A 21,325-nucleotide genomic window follows, 5' to 3' on the forward strand; every position below is an offset into this window, starting at 1 on the left:
AGATAAGGCTGAACCTACCTCCCCGCTAGAATCCCAACTTCTTTTCCTCTTGCCCCTAACTTTGGTCGTAAGGAAACATACTGGTCTAAACTTTCACCGTGAGAGTCCTAGCCCAGAAGCTTTTTTGGACATCTGCAAAAACATGAAGGCTCAAAAACAATAGTGGATTAAAATCACCAAGATGTTTAGGATGCTGCAGGCAGTCCCCTACCAGAGTAAGGGGGAAAAAAGTAGACTATGGCCTCATTTACACATTACGCTTAAGGTGTGATTGACCAGTTAATCACGGCCTAAGTGGTCACCCAGCCACATGTTCCATCAATTAATGGCGTGATAAAAAGTGGAATAAGCTGCAAAATTATTCCACAAAGTATGCATAATAACTTTGGGCTACTTCCTATCATGCCATTAACTGAATATGTGGCCAGGGGCCCCTGTGGCTGTGATTTCTATCAGCTGATTGGCACTTCCATTTGGGAGGGCTCATGTGCATCCTGAGCCTGGGAGCTCCCAGTCCCCACTGCTGGGACACCACAGCAGCTGTGGTCTCCTTGCCCCGGGAACCTCTGGGGAACCCCCACATTGGGAGCCTGATTCAGCTGATGAGACTCCCAGCCACAGGAGCTTATGGTATACCCCTGCAGCTGGGAGATCTGTCAGCTGCACCAGTAGCAAGGTGTAATGGGATCTGATTCATGATCCCACAATCACGCCTCCTGCCACACATGTATGTTATGAAAGGAGGCATGACTGTTTGAATTGTGCATTAGATCACATTGCGCCTTTACCTGCACATATAAGAGGGGCCCTATGTCACAATTATGGGGACCTCTCTCAGAACAGGCCTCTGCACCTTATGGGTCAGAGATTTGTTTTATTCAACTGGTTATTTTAAATTTAAAAAATAGCCCTTTACGTTACTTGACCTAAATTTACACCACCATGTGGTACCACAGCTGGATTCCATCCACCCTTCCAATACCATCCTACTGCTTGTTAGACCAACTCATTACTTCTAGTCTTAAATGATATTATGACCTCTAAAAGCCTGGGACTGTCTTTTTTTTCCTCTTTGTGAAGTAGAGTGCCTAAATAATTAGCAACAGAACAGTGCCAAATCTCATACTTCACAAGCCTATGCCTGTTATATAAAACTCATTAAACTCATTCCAGCACACAGGAAGTAAAGAACCTTTTTAAAGGTATGACTGAACAGTTTATATGATAAATAATGAAACTCCATTAGAGCTAAAAATAATGCAAGATTTTGTTTCCTATAATACAGATTTTGCTGCAGCTCTTCACTAACAGGGGAGAGGGGCTTTTCTGCACACTTCTAAACTTTCAAAACAACACTATGGCAAAATCACCACGCAGAAGTGTAATGGTAGAGAGAAAAAGGAAACCTAGTGCAAGCATTTATAACTCTAGATCACATTCTCAGTTGTAACAGCAATACAGCAAAGACTATGAACTCTCAGAGGAAGCTATGGTCTCTACTCTTCCCCCGCCATGCAACACACGCTCTACTGCAGCCAGGACAATGACCCGTGGCTCATTTACATAAATCATTACAGTTCTTTGAATAAATCTGTGGAGTGACGTAAGGGGAATAATTTCATCCTCTGCAGTTCAGTACAGTAGCACACATAACACATGTAACCAGCCTGTAAGTTCATTAGGTTACACTACAGAGGAAAGAAATTCACTCATCTTTCATTCATTAAAAAAGCTAAACTATGTCCGGTTTTAAACGGTGCCCACAACGTCCTGTATTAGTTTAACACTATTCAAATTTTAGCCAATCAACCCCACACCTTCTACTAAGGCATTTACTAGAGACAGAGTCGGACCATATTTTAAAATAAAAAGCTCAGTAAACTTTTATACAGCAAAGCAATATAGTAATAACAATAATAATTTTCAGCCAAGTTGTGGTTTTACAGACATTTCCTTTCTTTGCTGGTGCTTCCTTCTAGTGACAAGCCCATCATATTTTTCCACTGCCAAGAGATTTATTGCTTCTTAAAGGTGTTGTTATGTTCTTCAGGGAAACGGATACAGTTGGAGAGGTTTTTTGAGGTAATGCATGCTTAGTGCAGGAGGAGAATGCACTGGGAGGCATTCTCATATAGAGACAAACAGGTTCTGGATTTGGGAATTCACTATGCTGCAAAATGGCCACTACCAGAAGGAATAACACTTTACCAAACTGAAGTTGTAGCAGCCTGTTTGTCACTGCTGTTGAACAGAGACGACTACTTAATTGAGCCTGCAGTCTTACAGGAACTTGTAGGCGATTCAGCTGATGGGGCTCATGTAGGCTCTTTGGGCGAAGTCCTGGCTCCACTGAATCCAAACTCCCATTGCCCCCAGAGGGGGTCGGATTTGCTTTTAATGAATTAAAGTTATGTGGCTTTATTTATTAATGGATAAGCATATTAAGTAAGTAAATAAATGCTGTATATTACATGGGTACCTGTCTTAAACTGGGAGGTGTTGAAGGAGCAAGTGTATGTCTGTACTGCCTCCTTGTCAAGCCCAGGACTAAACTCTTAGAAATGAACTGCATCCACACAGCATGCACCTAAGCCTGCAAATTAGGCAGCACTAATCACAGAATCGTGAACGAGGGTCAGAAATTACACAAAAACTGGTATAAGTATTGGAAACCGTTTCAAATCTGTAACACAATAGGGCTTGGGACAGACATTACACATAAACTGGTTTAAGTGATCAGGCACTGGTTTAACCCTGTAACAGAACAGATGTTCAGTGCACATAAACCAGTTTGAAAATGGCTGAAACCAGTTTGAGATAAACCTTGTTGAGTGTAGTATCACAGGTAACTGATTTGGCTCACACTGGTTTATGCAGTGTCTGTCCCAGACCCCTTGCTGGTTTAAGTTAAATCAGAGTCCCCCAGCATCCTGGCATGCTCTCTGGGTTGGGCTCTGCTCCACAGCAGGGCAGGTCCCTCGCCTCTGCTCCCTGGATGGAGGCACAGCAGGGTCTGCTGGCTTCCCTGTGCCCACCCTCCACCCCCTGCCTCACTCCTTAAGCTGAGGTCCTTTCCTCCTTTCTGCCACAGCACAGACCATAGCCAGCATGTGGCATGCTAGCTAATGCCTACAAGTGTCTCTGAGTGTCTCTCTCTCCCTTTTCACTGGGAGGGGCAGACAGAACAGTGACCACTTAGGGTTTTTGGAGCTAACCAACAAGTCAGCTGGTAAGCTCTTTAAGAAGTTTGAGAGGCTGTTGTTTTGATAATCAGGTGATAAAGACTTATCAGCTCCCTGGCTGGCTTCCTCGCCTGTTAGTTTCCTGCAGACAGTTGATGAAGCAGGGAGGGAGATTGAAAAGCTCTGTGTCACCAACAGATGCGTGCACTGCGTCCCCCCACCCTTTGCTTCAGACTGTTAGACCAGGGCTGGGGGCTAGCAACACTCCCACCCCTGGAGCAGCCAGCAGGAAAAAGCCTGGGGTGGTGCAGGCAGATCTCCCTAATGAGAGAGTCCTGCCAGGGCCTGGCCATGCTCCCCTCAGCTCATCTCCCTGCAGAAGGCAAGGGAGGGCTGCTCTAGTGCCCCTGAGCTTCTAGCCTGAGCCACTGCAGGCATTTGCCTGAATTTCCTCAGTCTAGAGAGAAGGTCTGTCCAGTTTCAAACCAGTTCAGCCTATTCAGTTTAGACTAACCTGCAATGATTGAATCAATTCAGGCTCAGGCTTTTTTAATGTCTGTCCCTAGCCTGGAAGTTCAGTGCACATAAACCGTTTTCAAAGTGGCCTAAACTGAATTAAGATAAAACTGGATGGATATAGTATCAGGCTTAATCTATTTCAGTTAAATTGAGCTTCTCTCCCAGATTCCCTCCAGATTCAAGTTAACTCACAGTCTCCCAGCATCCCAGGATGCTTTGCTCTTCTCCCACAATACCGCCCCCCCCAAAGGGTGAGCAGGCTAGCCTTGGCCCAAGCGGTCTGCTCCAGCTGAGCAGGGAGGTATATTCTAGCATCCCCTGGCTTCTGGCATGGGCCACTGCAGGTGTGCGGCTGCATTTCCAGAATCAAAAGTGAATGTCTGTTCATTTGCCTATCAGTTCAATCTACTCAGCTTAGACTAACCTGTGAAGATTGAATCAATTCATCCCCAGGCTTTTTGACTATCTGTACTTAGCCACAGGGATCTCAGAGGGGATTCCTATGTTTTTGGAAATGCTTATGATCCCATCCCAAGATCTGACTCTATATGAATAGAATTAAAGTTTAAAACAGAATAAAAGCCCCATTGCCTTAAAGAGCTATCCAAATCTATTTTTCTTTCCCCTTTTACATGAGAGTTGCTGGTTTTACTCAGTTCTCCATTATGCTTCTCACATTCAAAATATTCCAAGAAGGCTGCAAGTTCAAAAGTTTATTACCCTTCAACCTGAGAGATCATAAAATATCCTTCAGCTTTAAAGATTTGCTTGAACACTGCAAGGGTTTATGGCATCCTTTCTAACAGGTACAATCTCTTACATTGTTTTTATAAGGCCATAATGTGTTCATCACTAACAAAACAATTTCAAAGTTAATTAGAGCACAGGCTTGAGATAAAATATTATATACAATAAGTATCAGAGTTACAAATCTTACTGTAATTTAACATTTTTCAGATTTTTTTTTACCTAATAACTAAGTGCATTATGTACTCTTGGCAACAAACAGAAAAAGAGGATCCCCGTTTTGGACAGTTTATAACCTAAGGCAGGGATTGGTAACTTTCAGGAGTGGCAGGCCAAAGTAATGCAGCTCAGTCCTAAAACAGGGCAGCTCCTGCAACTCAGCCACTGCCATGTCCCCCCATTGCCACCAACATCTCAGTTTAACAAACTGGATCCAACCCAAAGGCCACAGGTTGCCAACCCCTAATTCAAGACCTTATCCTGCAGTTGGTAGGATAATACACATCTTTAGATCAGTCATTATGAATTGATAGGTTATAGAGAAAGAATGGGATGAGTCAAGATACTTACTTAGATCAGACACATGCCCACCTTAGTGGTATAGTTAAAAGTATTTATCAGAATTATTACAATTATTATATTTAATGGAATTTTGGAAGAAGCAAATTTTAAGAATGGATTTTACTACAGAAAAAGTGACCTAGAATTGGGAGATCCCCCATGCCCAAAAAGCAGCATGAAGAAACACACACACTAAACTAGAACTTTCCCCAGTCACTCATTGCCTTAAAGAAGAGAAACACCAGCTGATGCATCCTTCAGACTGTAGAACTGTGATGAGAAAACTGACCTGAACCTGAATAGAATGAAATGATAAGAAAGCCATATTTGAGCCGATTGACAAAATATAAAAATATCTAAGAAGAACAAAAAAAAAGCCATGAGCAAAAAAAGATTAGAATATATAGAAAGAATGTATGTGGAAAGGTGCCAGATTATGATTTTTTAATTTTCATCCGTGTGTCATCCATCCTTCTGTATCAATCACATTTGAAGTGGTTCTAAAAATCATTTCTCTCATTGCCCACCAAAAAAGGTGAAGGTGTAATTTTTGAGACGTTGACCTCCTGCACTCACTTTTCATATATTAAGACAAGTATTTAGAGATAATGTGGGGTTTGCCCATGAAATGTTACTGTTAGTTGTGTGCAGACAAATATGCAGTTAGAGCTGCCTGTAGACAAAAGAGATCTATTTAAAGTTCCTGTGAAAATCAAAGCAATAGAAAAAATTTAACTTTTTACAGGAAGGAAATGCTATAAAAGGAAGAGGAGGCAACCCCAAGGCTCAACTCATAGAACTGTGTTAGCACCCTGAAATTTGTGAAAAATCCCCCTGCACTGAATTAGAGCCACAGCTAAGTGAAGGCAAAGCACCTGAGGGTTCTGCTCTGAGGTTTTCAATTTCACTATGAACAGTATCAGGGAAGTTATTTTAATACCACATGCACAAGCTGTCAACATTAAGCTGAACATTAACGTAAGATTGACGAAAAGGAAAGATGAGCACTCGCATCAAGAACCACAGTACAAGAAGTCAGCTTTCTCCAACTGCTGTGAAAGCTGGATATACAAGGCTTCCAAATGATTTTGGCCTAGGGATTCTCTGAGTTATGAAACCATTGCAAAAATATCAGTTGTGTGCAGTGTGAACTCCCTCCTTAGCAACCTTACAAATAAGAGTTATCTACATAGTAGCATTATTTCTAAAAGCACTATATGGCTATGTATAAATGTTCAGCTTCTACAGGGACAAAAAGCGTTCTTCCTGCAGAAACCAGTTGTGATAGTGCAACTGTGCAAGCTTTTTCTCCAGAAGTAAAAGTTGCTGCTCTGGGAGAAAAAATAACCTGGGAAGAACCAGGTAGAAATCACTCCCGGCACAGGAAGGGGGCAGCTGCTTCCACCCATCCTGTAGACCAGAAGGGGAGAAGCAGACATGAGCTACTCCCTGCCTGCTTCTTGCTCAGTTCCTGATGTGAGAAGCAGGTAAGGGCTCTGCCAGAGCACTCTCTGCTCAGCCGCCAGGCACTTGGAGCTGCATGAAGGACAGAGCCTAGCACTCTGCTTGCTTTTAATGCAGGAGTTTTCAGTGCAAGAAGCAGGCAGGGGCTTTGCCCCATTATTCCATCTGCTTGACTGTCAGGCACTGATTTCCAAGCTTGTGGAGGAGTGCTGCCAGCTTCCTCTTGCCACCCTCTGCTGCTCACCTGGATGGTGGGGTAGCAATTTAAATGCCATTAGAGCCAGGAGACAGGCTTGGGGAGCCTTTCCCTGAGCCTGGTTCCTGACCAGGTCAGCTTCCCCTTGCCTAGCCTGAGCAGCAGGGGGTGGCAAGGGAAAGCCAGCAGATCAGGCCCAGAACCGGGCTCTGGGAGGCTCTCCCTGGAGTAGCAGGGTAAAGCCCCCAAAGTTCCTCACACTGTAGCCCTAGATGTGTGGGGCAGGTGTGGGCTTTGTCACAGGGTTGTCTGCTCAGCTTCTGGGCATCAGAACCCAAATGGATGGAGCAGCACTGTGAGCCCCTGACCTGCCTTTCATACTAAAGTTCCTGGTGGGAGAAGCAGGCGGTGGGGGTTGTTGTGCTGCTCCAGGCCCCCCAAAATGAGAGAACTGGAGCACATCATGCTTTTCCTAGAGTGGAATCACCTGTTTGGGAAAGGTGCAAGTAGCGGAGAAAGGACAGATGCCAACTGAATGTCTGTACTGCTCCCTCTCAGATCTTTTCTAGCACTGGAATTTTTCTGCCACTAGAAATAAATATTTGTACAAGGCCTATGTCTAAGTACAAGGATCCTAAATTTTCCAAAGGACCAAGCACCAGGCTCTTTTATTTAGCTGTCTTCGAGGCTGAAAATGTTGGCTTAAACAGACAAGCAGATGCTACTAAACAGTTTGGGTGATCAAGTGATACCAGGTAAAATTGTGAAAAGGATTTAAACGCTTTAGCAGCTTAAGGTTAGACAATGTTAAATGGAATGGGGCTTAGGTGCTATTAAATTTTTGAACCATTTGGATGGCTATTTAGTTGCCTGTGTAAAAGAAATCAGTTGCTTCAACTCCAGATTCTGGGCCTTGATTAAAAACTTAAGTCTGTACATTTCTCCACTGACTTCCAATGTAGATCCTCAGTAAATGGGTGTACACATCCAAGAATGCATTACCATGTTGCCCATGGAAAGATGAAGTTTAATTTGTAGATATTTAGGCCAAAATGAACCTAAGATAATTCATTTGATATGTATAAAGGGTCATCGATGTTACCTTGTTACCTCCACATTGAACCCAACAAATTGAATGCATTAGTAAGGCAGCATGGCAAGTCTGCACTGACACTTCTTTATTCTACAGAGAAAAAGAATACTTCAGTTTTCAAGGCCATCCACTCTACTTCTTCCAACAGCATTAAGGTCAGAGAATTAAATAAAAAAAATGCCTCCAGTTCTTAAATGTTTACTTGGACACACAAAAAGAAGCTATTTCTGGTACTCTGATGTCAAAGATTTATTTACAGTAAAAAAACAAGATGCGAGACAAAAACCCTACCTCTTATGTTTCTTACAACTAGAAGAAATACTGCTGCAACCTGAACCAGTTGTGGGCCTGTTGCAGTTGGATTCTTCTGCTGACTCTCAGGTGTTTGTGAGCTTACTGGGTATGGTTAGTGCCCTGTCTCTATTTTCAGCTCTAGGTCACTCAAATACATTCTCAAATGTAGGCCCCTGTCTGACACGCTTGGACAACAGGACTCCCACAGTCCTGGAACCTGTTGCTCAGGTCTTCTAAGGCTCAGGTTGCTTAAACTGTTCCCAAGAGACCTGTAGATTCAATGTGACAGTTAAGGCAAGGAATGTAGGCTCAGCAAAGAAATTATTTGATAATATACATTTATTTTTAATAAAGCACAGGAGTTACAAAACACAAGTTCCTGAACACAGACCCAGCTTTGTGTCCTCACCATCATGCATGTTGTAGTTTTGTATAAGTACTTTAGGGCCAGGCAACTCATCTGCTCTGAAGACCCTGCAGACCCAGATCTATTGCCCGCATGGGGCAATAGATAGCTTCGTTTACACCCTTTAAAACACACTATCTAGCCCCTGCCCTCCTGCGAGGGATTTTCCAATCCCCAACTTCACATGGGCCTCTGGATGGAGCTTATTCAAATCCACAGGCCTCACCAGCAGAACACCCATTGCTCCTCCAAGGAAGACTCTTCCAATATTCATGCTCCTTGATTACTCAGTCACAGCTTCCCACTGCAGCCTCTGTATGAGGGGTCAGGTTCCTCCTATATGAACTATAAAACTCAGTAAAATCTATAAACAAATTTACAAAATGAATTCCCAGTAGCACACTCAGGTTTGCAGTCAAAGATGATATTCACAAAACAAAAATGGAATTCGTAAGGCAACCCTCAAGCTATCACACACATAAAAGAGGTAGGAAATATAAAACTGAATAGCAACAATAGTAAATCATAGAACACAGGGTTGGAAAGAACATCAGGACATCATTTAATCCAAGACCCTGCTCCATGCCACTATATTCTTGTCTAAACCATTCCAGACAGAAGTTTATCATACTATACTTTTCCCATTCTCAGTGGCATGTCTACAGAGGACGCTGACCACACCATAGCATGATACTGCGCAGTACCGTTTTGTGGCACTGAGACCCGTTTGCCAGAGCTACTGTGCAGTAACTCCAGTTACTGCGCATTTATTTAGTATTTATACAAACCACTGCGCAGTAGCGTCTTTTGTAGGCCCCCTCTCTACATCAGTGCAAATCTCTCTTCTCAACTCCCCTTTGATTTTAACATGCATGCACATAATCATTTTTTAAATTTATTCTCTCATTTTCAAAAATGACTTTGGCATTTAATAACCCACTGAATTTCAACAGGACCTAGTCTCTTAAATTCCTTTTAAAAATTATACCCAAATAATAATAGTTACACATGCTTCTGTCAATAGGGAAATGATTTCACTTACTTCTATTATGAATGTCCTATGTGACATTTGGCAATTAAGTGGGAACCTATGAATTTGATAACTCTATTCATTTCTATTATCTCATTCTTTCAGCCCTCTTTGATCTTGTCACTTTGTTTTGTCCATCTACTATATCCTGTCTGACACAGACTGAGGCCTTTGTGAATCAGAAGCTGCCTTGTTGCCCAATGCATCATTTAATGGTATTGTGTTCTTTGACGGTAGGCACTACTGTAATAAAAGTTACAATAAACTGGACAAGCATCTTCACATAGTGCTATATAGCTGAGCTACCAGCAAAATGACCTACAGATGAGAAACTATTGCACCTAGATTCACACAGTGCTTTCGCCTCACACAGGCACCACTGGGCACAGCTCAGCTGCTTTGGCACTCTGATCAAAAGTCTATTTTGAAGACCTGGATTTCAGAGAGAGGTAAGAAGCCTTGAGAATTCATCTGCAAATAATATCTATTTATTTTGCAAGGGGGAAGAGGGATGGAAGCTAGCTATCTAGGGATTTATACCATCCGTATCACAGTAAGACCTGGGCATGAGAGGATTTGTGAGAACTCAAGAGCCTTCCTTGAGTGCATCAGTGAATTTAGCAGAAATACAAATAAAATGAAACATGATTTATTGAGACAATCTGACAGAATTCAAGCAGTATTCTTTCTATAGAAAGTTGCTCACTGGTGCTCTTGGAGGTATCAAACCAAAATGACAGCAGACAGAATTTGACAGCTCTGTTCCAGTGTCAGCAGAGTTGTTCAAAGAGATGATAAAGAAAAGAGAAAGGTATTTCAGTTCCATTCATTTGATCATTGTCATCCTCCATCATCTGTATTTGGACCTCTCTTTCTCTCTTGATTTTTTAGGACTTCTGCTTCCATCTCTCTTTTTGCTCCGTTCTCGTTCCTGAGTGTCTTCCTGGTATTTATCTTTAGATTTGCTGGAGCTATAATGTCTATCTCTGTCTCGAGATCGGCTGCGACTACGGCTATGATGTCGGTCTTTCTTTTCACTCTTTCTCTTCTCTTTACAGCATTCTCCTTCATATTTTCGATCAGAATCCTGTTAAGGAAATTTGGCAGCATGCAATTACAGATGAAGAGGAAAAAATATGAAAGGTATGAAGAAAACAAAAAAGTAGGTAAGCACCTATCTTTGGCTTTCAGAACACTGGACTACCTCTAAGCAACTCAAATCCATTATGTGAAGCACTGAATGACACACAGTAGACTGGAGCTATAAACTGTAGCAATACCAAGAAGTGTCACGTAAGGCTTCAACCTTTGGCCCATGTCAGCTGAAAGACTGGCCTCTATGTGGTTGCCTGCTGTGGTTCTTAAAGTTTTATAGCAAAAAAGCAAGTGACAAACTGGTAATGTTTAGAGGTCTCAGCTAAGGAGGTTTGTCAGGCTTGTCCTCAAGGTTGGGACCATCTTCAAAATTTCAGAAATGGGTTCAAAATATGACTTCACCTAGCAAGGGGTGAGGGAGGACCTGTAGCCAAGTTTTCCATTCAGGCCCATCTCTACTTCCTAACAGCAAAGCACTGCAAGAGTGCAAAGTTCCGCGTAAACATGAACCAGGGAAACCCAGAAGAAGTCTGAAATAGGAGTCAAATGCAATTTTAAAGAGCATAAATTTTCAAAGAAAACTTGCTATTCAAAATCTGTGAACAAAACATCACCTGGCATTAGAGCTGGAAAGTGCATCATTTATGGCAATCATCTACATGATCAAAACACAAGGATACTTAGTCATTTTCTAAGTATGCAGGTCAGAAAACCAAAGCTGAGTCAGCACTGGAATGTCTGACAAATTAAGATAACTTAGCATTTTTAATGGTTAAAAGGTCTACAACAGTGGCATCCAGACAAAAGGGCTTCTATAAGTGTTTTTTAGATTTTTATGGTTTATGATAATGAACCATGACTTACAAAAAGTGACTTATACAATTCTTAATCTTCTCCTGAAGCAAATCTGCTCTTATTCAAGAGACTTGCCCATCTTTTCTGCATCTCCCTTCCCTCTCCCTGAACAAAGGTCTTAAAACAGTGGGGGGAGGGCAATTATTTCAGGTGGAGGGTCGCTTAGAGTTTCGGCAAGCTGTCAAGGACCACATGGAGTAGCCCTGCCTCTTAGTAGGTGCCCCACCCCCTTTTGCCATCTTGGGACTGGAAGTCCTGCCCCTTAAACTCTGACTTTTGCCACCAGCATGGGTCAGGCAGAAAGGGCAGCAAGGGGCACGTGGCATGGGGGTAGGGGAAGGGCAGGCAGTGGGGAGCAATGTCGTCATGGACAAGCAAAACAGACAGACAGGGCAAGGGGAAGCTCCTCTCTCCCTGCCACTGCTTTCCCCACTAGAGCTGTGGGGGAACAAATCTAAGATAATCTCCCACTAATTAGATTCTATACATGAAAAATTACAACAAACTAGGCAACTGCCCATTAAGAATGATGGGGGAACGGGGGGGAAGTGGACAGTAATGGAGGCCCATGCCCCCCACCGCAATCTGGGCCCGCTACCCACTTTCCTCCTGCTGCTTGGGGTCCAGGCCCATCCCTACCTTCCCACCACAGCAGTGGGGGGATGGGAGGAGAGGGCTCAGGGCCAATGTGAGAGTGGGGGGGGGGAAGAGTGGGCCTGGGTCGAGTGGGGGAGGCAGCCCGCTCCTTCCCTCCCCCTGCTGCATCAGGCCATGCCAGGCCTGCTGCTTTCCACCCACCACCAGTGGGACAGCTTCTCCCCCACCTCAGGCTCGCTCCTCTTCCCCTCCCCTCCCTGTCACTGCTGCCGCCTCGGTGTGACCACTTCTCCCCCCACCGCCCCCGTGTCAGCCCACATTGGCCCTGCAGGCGGTGACAATGGAAGGGAGAGGGGCAGGCCAAGGCACGTGCCAGTGGCCTTGCCCCTCCCCCAGCACCACCGCCACCACCACCTCTAAGGAGCAAGGTGGGGTGGCAAGGCCAGCTCAGGTGGCCTTGCCCTCCCCACCCCCAGCTCCATTGTCACCACCTGCAGGGAGTAGGGCAGGCTGGCCTCACAGCCCCCCTCACGTCTGGGCCCCCACCATCGTGGCGGTGCTTCACCATGCTGCCATCCCCTGTCTGAACACTTATTTGCACTCCGGTTTGCTGTTTCAGTCAGCCAATCAAAGCATGACTAAAGCGTTATGGACAGACAGACAGAGAAAGGCTTTTATAATATTAAAATTTATAGAATCTAATTACTAGGGAGGTCATCTTCAGGTTGAAGTCATCTTGGATTTGGGTAAATAGATGGAAGAGAGCACTGGTGCTCTCTATCTTGCTCAACTCCAGTTCCAAAAGGAGAGGGATAGAGATGTCATTGGATGTCTCCAAAATCATGCCTTCAATGATCATGACATCAGGACCTAAATCAAACTTCTCGTCTACCAGGATGCTGTCATCCCAATACTGCTGTATGGATATGTGAAACTTGGATGACATATTGAAAACACCTGAAAGCTGAACGTTACCATTGGCAAGGTCTTTGGAAAATCCTCCACCAACTGGCAGGGCAGAAAAACGAACACTAGCATTTTCGCTAAAGCATGCAGCACCAGCATTAAGCCATGTTTATATGGTACCAACTCCACTGGACAGGAGATAAGGATGCCTAACAAATGGGTAGATCCTATACTCCCAACTCACTGATGGTCACCACTTTAGAGGCGGGCAAAAGAGATTTGAGAACACCTTGAAGGCTAATCTGAAGAAAGGCAATATTAAACATCAATAGGTGGGAGACTCAAGCACTGAATTGTCCATAGTGGTACCATAACACATGACAAGGCATCAATCACTTTGAGCAAACTTGCCCCATTATGCAGATGGATAGGCAAGAGAGACACAGGGAAAGAGCTGTGACCTGACATCACCAAGATCTGCTCCTTTCTCCCAGAACTACTTGCCAGGTCTGCAGTTGAACGTATGGATCTCTGACCAGCCTCTTCAATCATCTATGGACTTACCACTGACTTCTCTAGTTACCAAAAGATTGATGTCCTCATATTAAAGGACTGCTGACAAATCTACAATGGGACCACTTCACAGGAGCACAATGGCTTTGTTACCATTTCTCTCTGCACTTGTCTGATCACAAATGCAATGTGTACCCTGCACATCATGTAGATTGTCCCATCTACAAATAGGGAAAATGGGAGTGAATCTAAGGGATGCACTGAACTGTTCTTGAAGGAGCAATGCCATGAGTAGCCCAGTTTGGGGAGACACTTGGAGCTAATCCTTATCATAGAAATCAGAGAGAAGTAGGGCTGGAAGGGACTTCCAGAGGCTGTGAGACTGGAGGTATCAAGAGCCAACTATCCAAAGCTTATGCTGTTTGAAGTTTCCCTCAGGCCAGGATATAAAACAAACTGGGATAAGAAGCCAGGGAGACAGAGATGACAAGCTGAAGGAGGAGCTTTGGACAGGTAGGGGACAAGGTTTAGGACAGGCTGTGCAGAGCCTGGGGGTACGATAAACAACAATTATACCAAGTTAAAGGTGGGAAGTGACTTACCTTACACATCAGTTGCTTTATATTCTCCATTAAATAGAAGCTAAAATTTACTAACTTACCCTATTCATTCAGGGCTAAGATGCCCAAATTTAATTTGTTTCCTATGGGATAGCAACAGCTACATAAAATGTTTGCAGAACAGCTGATACAAATTAAGTTCATCCTTTCCTCCTGCCCTCCCCCAAACACACATTTAGCTACAAATTAATCAATTCACACTGCCAAGGAGTAAGATAGTAAAGTTAGTGCTGGGACAAGGGCGGTGGGCACAAAAATCTAGAACACTTTGCTCTCCAGGACCTGGAATTCAATCAGGAATCTTGAGTCTAAACAATCCTCTGCTCTCAAACAGCTTCAAATTCCACCACCAGCATGTGCCTCATTTCCGTTTTAGGGACTACCTACTGCTGCTACCAATTACTTGGTTACCGCAAGTAGCAGGGGTCTGTCCTGCAGATTCTAAAGATTTCAGCCCTACTGACAAACACCATGCCCATATACATTATGATACTTTCTTCAATTACACAATTGTATTCTATTATTTCTATAATAGCCCATCTTAGTCACTGCACGAAGTGGATCTGCTCTCAGGATGTCTCAGGGGGCTGTAAGTAAAGGAGACTTCTGTTTGAACGACCTCTGTCTCATTTGCTGCAGAAGTGGGAAGGTGTATATTGACTGAGCCAGGGGATTTCAGAAAGAGAAAGAACGTTTTTGTGGTTTAGATAGTTAAATGCAGCTCTGGGAAAAAGTATTATTATTGTATGCTATGGAATTACTGTACGATTACTGTGGGGAAATCAAATGTCAAGCCAGTTAAAAAAATTAAAGACAGTATGTGAAGTGGCCCCTTTTGATCTGGACAGTTGAGGAATCCATTATTCAATTCAAATCTATCTTCCAGGAAATACATGGGAAGGGCAAGTTTGCATTTGTTAAGACCAAAGAAAATACCGCTGCTATATATCAATATACAAAATGACCAGTCTGGAGAAGAGTTTCAGCTATGGATAGAAAAGATCATATGTTACATATTATGAATGTGTATGAGAACCATTTTAATACTTAACAAAAGGCTTAATTTTTATTGTTTTTCCCCCCCCTTTAACTGCTCCTCTGCACATAGAGAGCTACTTAAAAATCAAGCGTCTTATGACAAACAAGAACTATAAACATTTTTTTTTTTTTTAAACTGAAAAGGGAAAGGGGAAGATCATACTTTGAAAACAAGCTAAATCCCTTGGTTGCCAATTCCTGATTTTCCAATACTGAATCTTACACCTGTCATTGGTTAAGTGAGGACATCCTGTTTCTTAGTTCACTGCAAAGTTAGAGGCCACGGATAAAGAAATTCCCCGTGCAAATGCAATGGGTGGGGATAGGGAAGGAATTTTTCTGGCTTTGCTTTTTCATGGCAGTTGTCTGCAAGCTCAGGTTTGGGACGCGAGATGCAGTCTTGCTGTGGGGGGGGGTGCTTTCTTAGCAAAGAGTGGGGTAGCAATTGAAGGAGCCGAATTTCCAAATGGGAACGCAGGGTTACCACCACAAAGAAATTGCACGTATGCTACACATAAACAAACCCATTCTTCTACTACAAAGATCAAATAGGAATTCATACTAGCAGCTGTCTTTTCAAGTAAGAAACTTTAGATCAAACCTGGTTGTCGACATATTAAAAGCTTAAAGCCAGAAGAGAACAACATCTGACACACAGCAAGGTCAGCAGACTCACACTAAACAGTGTGGCCAAAAATCCTTAAAAAACCCGTGACTATAGGTTCTATTGTGCTATTTCTGGGTTGACTGTATTCATGTTGTTATAGTATTTTGTGACTGAGTTTCTCTCATTAACCTGTATATAAACAACTAAGGGTCAAGTTCCACATCCAGCTATGTGCAGGACAAGACAAAATGAACCTTTAGCATCAAAATAATTTTGAATAGCTTTGTTGACATACCTACAAAAGGTGAGATGCCCCACACCCAGGAGGAGATAAATATGTCAATGTGACAGCAGGCTGGGGAAGCAACTGTAAGCTCCTGACCAGAACAGTCTGAAAGTTGAGGCAACTGGAAAAGTTTTGGGGAGCTGGAGAGCCTGGAAAGGGAATAGCTGAACATCTGGGGTGCTCTGGGTTGTGTGGGCTGGACTGGGAGTGGAGAGACTGCTCAATCTCTTTGGAGGGGACAGAGACCTTCTGGGTGCCCTCTGCCCCAAGAAATGCCTTTACTCAAGACACCATATATTGTGCTGCTTGGAACTGTGGGTTGTACTGGGTCGGCCCAACAGGAGGTTAAGTGTCTCTCTCAGGAGCAGACTGGATGCTAGCTTTCTGAATCAGGGCCATGGAGAACCAGGCAGGGCAAGAAACTGCAAGGCCAGGATCTTCAGTCAGAAGGATCCAGGGATCTCCCTGCTCTAGAAGCCATGCTTCTGGCTTCTGGGACTACCGTCAGCAATCAGACAAGACCATGGTGGTCTCAAGCAAACAAACCCCTAGGGAGATGCTGTGACACCAACTACAGCTTTGCTAAAATCAACAACTAAAAGTTACAGCAAAACTGAAAGTTAGTAAGGGTGTATGATTAATAAAAATCCTTTGGACAAAAAAACTGCTATTCCTCCCACAGACTCAGTCATTATAATAGGAAAATCCAAAGAAGCATACACTGACAGCAAAAGTAAAAACACTGGAAAGGAAACAAAGCCATAAATAAATATACTGTTCTCAAATAGAAGTGTGTGAAGTATTGAAAGCTCCTGTTCACTGCCCTTAAAACCGCTGCACCCATCTGCTCCCAACCCACATCCTGTTACCTACTAAAGAAAACCCCACAACACCCAACTAGCTCAAACCTCTGGAATCAAGAAACACGGGGTAAGAGTAAAAACTTATTCTTAAACATGAATACACAACCTGAAGATTCAGGAAACAAGTGGTGGACTATAAAAAAAAAGGATGAGTCAAAACACACTGAAGATGAAAAAAAAAAAAGTGTCACTTAGCAGAAAAACAACTCAGCATCACGGAAACTACTGAGATCATAAACCCCCCTCCTCCTCTTTAATCACCGTTGTTATAAGTGAAGCCTGTAGCATTAACCACAGTTAAAGTTGCCCAATACTTCCCATTATAAAACCCTGTTTTCAGTTCCTAATAAAAATGTTGCCAAGCTAACTGATCAGTTTAGAAATTTCTAAACCAGATGTTTGCCTCAGCTTGCTTTTTTTAAGTTTTCAGCTAAAATCCTGCAGATGTTTCCAAGATGAGTGCATTTTTTGGTTCACATTTAAAAAGCCTTTACAACTGGCTGTCAATGCCTTCTAACACCTTCACAGTAGGGACTTAACATCTGAACAGGGGTATCTTGTCTCAGCAGTGTACTTCTCTCTGTTTGCAAGAAAGTTTCCCCAAACTCAGGTGAATTGTGAGCCTCTGAAAAACACAGTTCATATATGCTCAGTGGTGACTTGCTTGTCGGCTAAACTGTGAGGATGCCATTTACAATAGGTATGCTCCATCCTCTCACACCTCCTAGGCGTCAAACAGGGTATACGTGTGAGTGTATGAGCATGTGTGTGCTATCCTCAACATTGTGATAGAGAATACTGCAGTCCAGGGCAACAGAGTATGCAGGGCTTCCCCTGGAATGGCTCCTTCTAGCACCTGGGTAAGGTGGGGCATTGTGTGCTTTGCCATAGAACAAAGAAGGTACACATTCCTATGGGCACCTGGACAGCACGGAGAAAATAGACAGTCATAATGGAAATACAGAGGACTGAAAAATAAAAAGTGGTAAGAGGCTGGACATCAGCTGAGGGGGTTTGGAGGCACAAGCTAAGATAGAAGTGGATGGCTGGACCATTATCAAGCACTGAAAAACTCTTCTGAGAACCTGGAAACGAAGCACTTACTTTCAGTTATTGGGAACCCTTGACAAACTCTCTCACATCTTCCTATTAGTTCATGTAAAAATAACATCCTACCAGATATTACATTAGCTGAAGTGTGATGTGGATCTAAAGGGTCTAACCAGCTAATGACCAAAGCTGGCGTTAAAGGTAGGCCAGAACTTAGCACACAAGTCCTGGGTGCTCAGTAAAAGTGGCACTGGACCAGAGGGAGGGAGCTCAGAGTAGCCTTGAGAGAATGCACTGTGTGTTACTGCCAAGACCCAGGTTAAGCCCTCCTTTGCCCTGCAACTGCTGCGCAATTCAGGGCTTCAAATCTTTGCTCATCATACAACTGCAACAGTTGCAGGACCAGGGAAGGGTTCACCATGGCTCCCAGCAGCATTCTGTTCCATGTGACGGGAGCCTCCACTTCGGCACCTCATGGTACAAACTTTCTTTGCCCGATATTGATGTTTTTGTTGTTTGGATTTTGTTTTTTGCCATTGCAGGCACGGGTCCAAAGTGGCAATTTCGGGGGTTCCTTCAGTTAACAAGTACCTATAAATGCAGGGGACTAGACCTGATAGCCCAGGAAGCTTCTTTTTCTAGCCCCATGTTCCTATGATTCAGTGCACAGGATGCACTGGACTCTGAAGATGAACAAAGAGTTGTGCAGGGAACGAGGCAGTTGTCTGCATGACTCTTTTCTCACAAGCTACAAAAGCTGGAAGATGTGTACTGAATGCCAGAAGGTATTGCAAGAAAAAGAAGAGACAGTATCTTCGTCAAGGCAATTGATTGTCACCCTGTGTTTTTGTCCCTTCTTCAGCCATCAACTACTATGGGATACCAGGCAAGTCTCTTAAATCAAAAGCTTCCCGCAGTTGGGTATTGCATGTTCGTTTCCTGGGTGCCAAACATAAGACACTGGGGGCTAAATTTAAAGTGCAGAGTGATCATAACCGCGACTGAAGTCAAGTTACTCTTTGAATACATAAAGCATGAAAAATGCTAAGTGCACTGCAAAATAAAACAGGCTCTATGTCTCAGGAGGGACAATTAAAGAACAATTTTGACAATTTTGTTCCTTATTTCTGTGCCTTAGTTTTACAGCTGTAACAAGGTGGTTAACATCACCTCATTTCACAGGTGTATTGTGAATCGCAGAATTACTGAGAAGTAGGCCAGACAGAACATATCAGAGGAGGGGAAAAAATGAATTAACTGTATGATCACTAAATAAGGCAGGGTCCCTACAGAAAAAATAGTAAGTAATCAAATAAACAGACAAAGGACATACCAAAAGCCAAACTAAGACTGCATGGTCAACCTCAGCAATGGTATTCCCAATATCTGAGTACTTGACTTTGCATGAAAATTCCTTCAATGTAAATTTTAATATACTTATATAATGAAGCATAATACATTCTAGTTGCAATGTTCCTGCTTATGGAGAAACAGAGTAAGGACAAACCCTTACATTCTTAGGGATCCATTCCAATCTTGTTATGAAAAAAATAACAAAATAAGAAACATGATAGAAGAGTAGGGTTATTTGAACTCTTATGCTTAGTGTGTATCATTAAGAAACGCTCTAAAGTTTAGAGTGTGCCTTAATGCTTTACACTAAGCATAACTTACAGTGTGTTATTCAGTGTGAAATGCCACGCTTGCATGTTAAAGCCAGGTTCAATGTACCTCCAGCCCTTTATCTATGCCCATCAAGGTCACCTGCTTGAGCACTGTCTCCCCTGTGCCTCACTACCTCTAAAATGCAGGATGGATGTCATCATTTCTTTACCTCACAAGAGAAAATGGCCTGAAAATAGTACTTTGTGACCAATATAATAGGTCCATCTCAAACTACTAGGTCTAAATGGCTTAGCCAATATGCTATAGGCACGAGCTGAAAATACAATGCAATTACAACTGCTTCTTCTCTCTTATTTATGGCCAATATAAATTACACATTACATACAGCTCAGTTATTCTAAATCTGATATTAATATGTACTCTAATCCTGGAAGACTCTCTCTCAATGAAGTAAATTGTTCACACTGCTAAAATTTAGCCTGAACAGAACATAAAATGATTTTCCCTTTAATAAGGGAGGCTGGGAAAATTAATAAACATCAGTCTACTTCAGGTGCAGTCATAAATAGTGAAAGCTATAGTATACACTGATTCAGGGTTTTTTCCTCCACCATGAGCTCTTGTGACATGCTAGGAAAGATGCCTATGCTCGGTCTCCACTACTGCTCCCACGTTTAACCCTGCCCCTATTTTACATACTCCTTAAAATAAATAAATAAGAAAACTCTAGCCGACCCACCATTTCAAACTGTCGTACCTTCACTGAAGAACTACCAGGATTCACAGGAACCATCCTGAAACTACTTCACTCAAAAAGCAAGTTTCCCACAAGCCATAACAGACTTCAACAAGATCCCAAACACTAAGCACCTCTCCAAGGAGGCCGGACTTGAGACCATGGATGTCAACAACCTGTACAGTAACATCCTGTACCATGAAGGCTTTACTTCCCGCCTGAAATACCCACACATACATGGACTACGCTTGGATTTACAACCACAAGATACTGCACAAATTCATCCATTCACCTTCATCCATAACAATTTCACTTTCACCAGACATTTCCGCCAAATCTTGGGTAGAGGAGGTACAGGGACAAAACTTGGACCCCAATATGCCAAACTCTTAAAGGCGGCTCATGGAGAGGGCATTTGAGAAAACTGCCCTATCAAACCTTTATTATACCTGTTATACACAGATGACATTAGCACTGATTTCTACCACAGCTCCAACCACCACTGCCCTTCTACTAGATTCTCTGGAATACTTTTACACTAACATCAACTTTCCAGATGCCACAATCTACACTCAGAATGGCATTCTACAAAGCAGGGGTTTTCAACCTTTTTTAAGGACTGTACCCTTTCTGGTGGATACAAGCAAGGGGAGGGGGGCCCCCCAGCAGTCGGCTGACAAGGTGGGGGAGGGCCCCCAGCAACTGGTTGTGGCCAGTCGACTGGGGGACAGGGGGGTGCTGCCACGCCATGTGGAGGCAGGCAGCAGCAAGCAGTACACTCCCCAAGTACCTTTGCTTCTCTGCGCTGCTGCCGTGTACCCCCTGGGGCCTTCCCAAGTACCCCAAGGGTTCACATACCCCTGGCTGATGACCTCTGCTGCAAAGTATTATGTGCAAACCACCTACGGACCACCACATTTATCTCCAAAAAACTAATAATCATCCCAAACACACCAAGAGAGCTGTAACTTATAGCCAGGTCCTCAGAGATCATATTTGCTCTGATGAAAATAGTCACAAGCCTTCTTTCACCAACCTTTC

General features: G+C 43.3%; 1 protein-coding gene across 1 annotated transcript in view; it reads right to left on the reverse strand.

Moving 5' to 3' along the window:
* Nucleotides 1–8,377: 8,377 nt before the first annotated feature.
* The window catches only part of PPIL4 (peptidylprolyl isomerase like 4), a 32,952-nt gene continuing 20,004 nt past the window's right edge, over nucleotides 8,378–21,325 (reverse strand). Inside the window, exon 13 of the mRNA XM_090041204.1 lies at nucleotides 8,378–10,579. Within this exon, the coding sequence (XP_089897330.1) occupies nucleotides 10,343–10,579 (237 nt within the window). The 3' untranslated portion in view covers nucleotides 8,378–10,342. The remainder of the gene's footprint in view (nucleotides 10,580–21,325) is intronic.

The sequence above is a fragment of the Crocodylus siamensis genome, chromosome 1 (genome assembly GCF_052110815.1).
Source record: "Crocodylus siamensis isolate JL-2025a chromosome 1, ASM5211081v1, whole genome shotgun sequence".
NCBI lineage: Eukaryota > Metazoa > Chordata > Crocodylia > Crocodylidae > Crocodylus > Crocodylus siamensis.